This window comes from Lactuca sativa, chromosome 8 (genome assembly GCF_002870075.4).
Source record: "Lactuca sativa cultivar Salinas chromosome 8, Lsat_Salinas_v11, whole genome shotgun sequence".
Lineage (NCBI taxonomy): Eukaryota > Viridiplantae > Streptophyta > Magnoliopsida > Asterales > Asteraceae > Lactuca > Lactuca sativa.
The window spans coordinates 41,907,174-41,911,267 of record NC_056630.2 but is presented as its reverse complement, the minus strand read 5'-3'; the positions used below and the strand labels follow the sequence as shown (position 1 = coordinate 41,911,267).

General features: G+C 34.8%; 1 protein-coding gene across 1 annotated transcript; it reads right to left on the bottom strand.

Annotated features, from left to right (window-relative positions):
• Positions 1-2,931: 2,931 nt before the first annotated feature.
• On the bottom strand, positions 2,932-3,423 carry LOC111892727 (uncharacterized mitochondrial protein AtMg00810-like). The gene has a single exon (XM_023888775.1). It carries the CDS (start codon positions 3,421-3,423, stop codon positions 2,932-2,934), a length of 492 nt encoding a protein of 163 aa, XP_023744543.1.
• Positions 3,424-4,094: the final 671 nt, after the last annotated feature.

The following is a 4,094-nucleotide window of genomic DNA, read 5'->3' as shown; positions in this document are numbered from 1 at the left end:
TTCTTTGCTTAGGAATAAGTAATGGTTGAAGTCTTTTAGTATTTGCGATTCAAAAAACTTATCATATTTCCAAATTTTATTGCTTGTTGTGATAAAAATTGGGTAGCATAACAGCCACATTTAGAACAATGTTCGGGTTTCAACCAACAATTCCCAAAAAATCAATAAGTTACATATTCAATATGATGCATAATCTATGACAGTGCGATTCTTAAATTTAGAAATCAATGATGGTATAATATGTAGTCAAACTTTGTTTTCAACCATTTTAAGCAATGTACTTTTATATTGTACCTATTTATGTTGGAAAACATTTTTGGTTATATATAATGCTTTTTTATACATTCTTAACATGTTTATGCTTATATATATATATATATATATATATATATGTATGTATGTATGTATGTATGTATGTACGTATGTATGTTTAACAAATGTTATAATTTATAAATTATCAGCATACTAGTATCCTTATAACAACCTACTTATAATATTTTGATTTTTCTCAACATATATATATATATATATATATATATATATATATATATATATATATATATATATATAATCATATTTGTACCACAAACTATATATATATGCCATAAATTACCATCCTACTTAGTGGGTTATAGCCTTTTATGTAACCATTTCACAAGATTTTAAGCAATAACCAAGCAAGATGCATTTTAGTTTATAAAAGCATTTAAACCATCTAAAAGTCAAAAAGTACACATGTATTCTCCCCCAACCATGAAAATCACAGAAGAGGGGCCATAGAAACTCACTCTAGTTATGTGTGGTAAATTTATTTTGATAATCGGGAACTGATTCATGTTTTTTCCTTTTTTTGAACGAAAAGATTTTTGAACAAACGAACACCTGGGGCTTACTAAACTTCACGAGTAATCTGAAAATTTGATTTTTAGGTCCAATGGACCACCAGAACAGTGCACGTTGCCAGAATCTTGCCAGAGTTTCCTTCTCCAATCATTTTCTTTCTTTTTTGGTAGGCATTTTCGAGAGAGGACAAGTTAGGAGGAGTAGAGAGTGGTCAAGGGGGGTGAAGCTGGAGGTTTTTAGGGCTGAAAATTGCAAGAGAGAGAGAGAGAGAGGAAGGACATCTGATTTCCTGGTGTGTTTTCTCTTGACAATTTAGCCTCGTCACCGACTGTGGAGGACGAGGATGGCAACTACGACAGCAGGGGGTGTTTGTGGGTGGTGTGTCATAACATGGGAGGGGTGAAGGGGGCTGGAACAACTAGTGTTGTTGTCGACAACCTCTTCTTCTTCGTCGGAATTGGAAAATGAGAGTGAAAAATAAAGGAGGAGTGTGGGAGTGAGTGTGATATCTGATTGTTGGAAGCAAATTATTGGCAGGATTTTGTATGATATTGTGTACCATGCATGTATTAGGGTGATGTCATCCTTGTGATGTTACCCTCCGATTTGTCTTGATTCGTGTACCGTCAATCCCGACTTCTAGAAATTTTTCTGAAAGTGGCGAATGAAAACCTCGAGTGTGATGATTTCTAAAATGCAAACTGAATTAAATTCTGATATACAGAACTCCAGCAAATGACGTTTAAAGTTTCACGGTTAATTGTTTTTGATTCTAAAAAATTTATGAATTTGATTTTGCTCAAGATTAAAAATGTCATAAAATGGAATAATGTAATAAACCATGGTTTGAATTCAAAAACAATTTACGAGGTTCGTAGCTATTACAAACAAAGTAATGCAGAGTTCGTTTAAGGAAAATAAGATAAATACTGGTTTTATTACTTAAAAAGAGTGTAACTTCCTCATATGATATCTTTTTTTGACGTTCTTTATAACCACAAAGTCAAGGGAACATATTCTATTCAAATTGCTTATCTATAGCTCTCAAGTATGCTCAATGCAAAAATTTTGGGCATTAATTAATACTTATTTTGTGAAGCGATTTTCTGACTGGTATTTATTGTTATATTTGAGCAATTTGGAGAAATTTGAGTGCAAGCATGAGTAACATAGCTCCAATTGCATATAAAAACTTAGAACAATCAAATGGTAGGTCCTAATACAGAGGCGTTCGCAGTGGTTTGACCGATGATTCCCGGTCTTTTTTACCAATTGTTACACAACACGTAAAGTAAATCTGGTGACCAAATTCGAGATGATGCATAAGAATACGACACATACATAAGTATAACATGAGGCATATAGAAATGAGACAGATCACCTATCGCATAAAACATACTGCTTTGAAGCCAAATTTCTCAATTTGAGGGGTTTTAATCACCCGTTTGACCAGATTTCAATTGCATTAATCCTATTTAAATAAATAATTAATAATTTGAAAGTTTGAGAATTTTTTTAACACTAGGGGTGTTTTGGCCATTTTTAGTAATACACTTTAAATGATATAGGCGACGTTTAAGGAAAAATTTCTTTGAACAAAGGAGTTTCTTTGTGGGCTATAAGTTGAGTTGAGTCATTGGGAACACAAAATCCGCTACCTTACTTTGAATTTCGTAATATGATTTTGCATGTTACTTTTAAACTATATGTATGTATGCATTCGTGAAATGTCATTTTTTGAAACAGGTTTGATTATAAAATCAAAAAGCTTATGTTTCTTTAAAATGATTTGAGTATCCTACTTGTGGATATGATGTTTGGATGGGTTCTGACTGTGGGATACCTGTTAATTGGTGTGAAAACCCATTGATTAGGGTTATATATATTAGAAAAACATATACCAGATACATATTACACAAAGGTCCCTATACTATACAAGAAATATATAAATAACCTACCAGCTATTTAACACATCCCATAGTTTGAGCAGGAGGATCCCAAACGTTCAAACTATTTCTTGGGTTAGACACAAGATACATAGTACTAACATTTTAAAAAAAATACAACAGTGGCACAAGACAACAAACATTATAACTCGAGGAGAAGATTCTGAAGCCTAACAGTTTCAGCAACTACTTTGGCTACCCCCTGGTACTCGGCTTCGATAATAGAACAAGAGATGTCATACTTCCGTTTGGAGTACCAAGAGATGAGATTATTGATGAGATAAACACAAAACCCAAAAGTGGAGCTGCGAGTGGTAGGACAACCGGCCGAATCAACATCATAATAGGAGACCAAACGATCAACAGCAGACGGACGAATATGAATACCATTTTTTAGGGTACCATGAAGGTATCGTAATATACACTTTAGAGCATGAAAATACGGAACACATGGGTCATGCATAAAGAAAAAGAATTGTTTTAGATCATATGCGATATCAGGACGTGTGAAAGTTAAGTATTGCGGAGCACCATGAAGACTACGATAAAGAGTGGGATCAGAAACCGGATCACCTCCAACAATGAGTTTGCTTTTGGTGTCAGTCAAAGTACTACACGGATTGCGTGCAACCATGTTAGCACGTGAGACAATCTCCTGAGCAAAGGCAGAGTGGGAAAGAAAGAGACTGGAAGCACTACGGGTAGCAGCAATACTGAGAAAGAAGGAAAGTGAACCGAGATCAGAGATGAGAAATTTAGAAGATACCTGGGTAGAGAATTTAAAGATGACAGCAGGAGAGGAAGCAGTGAGGATGATACCAACTACATAAAGAAGAAGGTAGATCGTGTCAGAACCACGATGGTAAAAAGGGAGCTATCAAAATTGCTGCTCAGGAAGCCAAGCGCGGAGAGATAAACAACAAAATGTCTATACTAGGCACAAGAAGCTTGTTTTAACCCATGGATAGCTTTTCGAAACTGATAGACATGATTATGAAATTGATTGTTTACATAACCAGGAGGATGACATATGTAGACAGTCCTAGCAAGATCACCGGAAAAGAAGACATTCATAACATCAAGAAGATGAATAAGTCGGTCGCGAGAGATGGAGATACTGAGAACAATACGAATGGTGGTAGGTTTGACAATAGGACCGAATGTGTCATCAAAATAAAGATCAGGTTGCTAAGAGAATCCTTGAGAAACAAGCCGACCTTTGTTTCAATCAATATGATGTTGACTATATTCGTGTTGGGAGGTTTTGGAACCATGTACCAGGTGTTATTAGAAGAGAGAACAGAC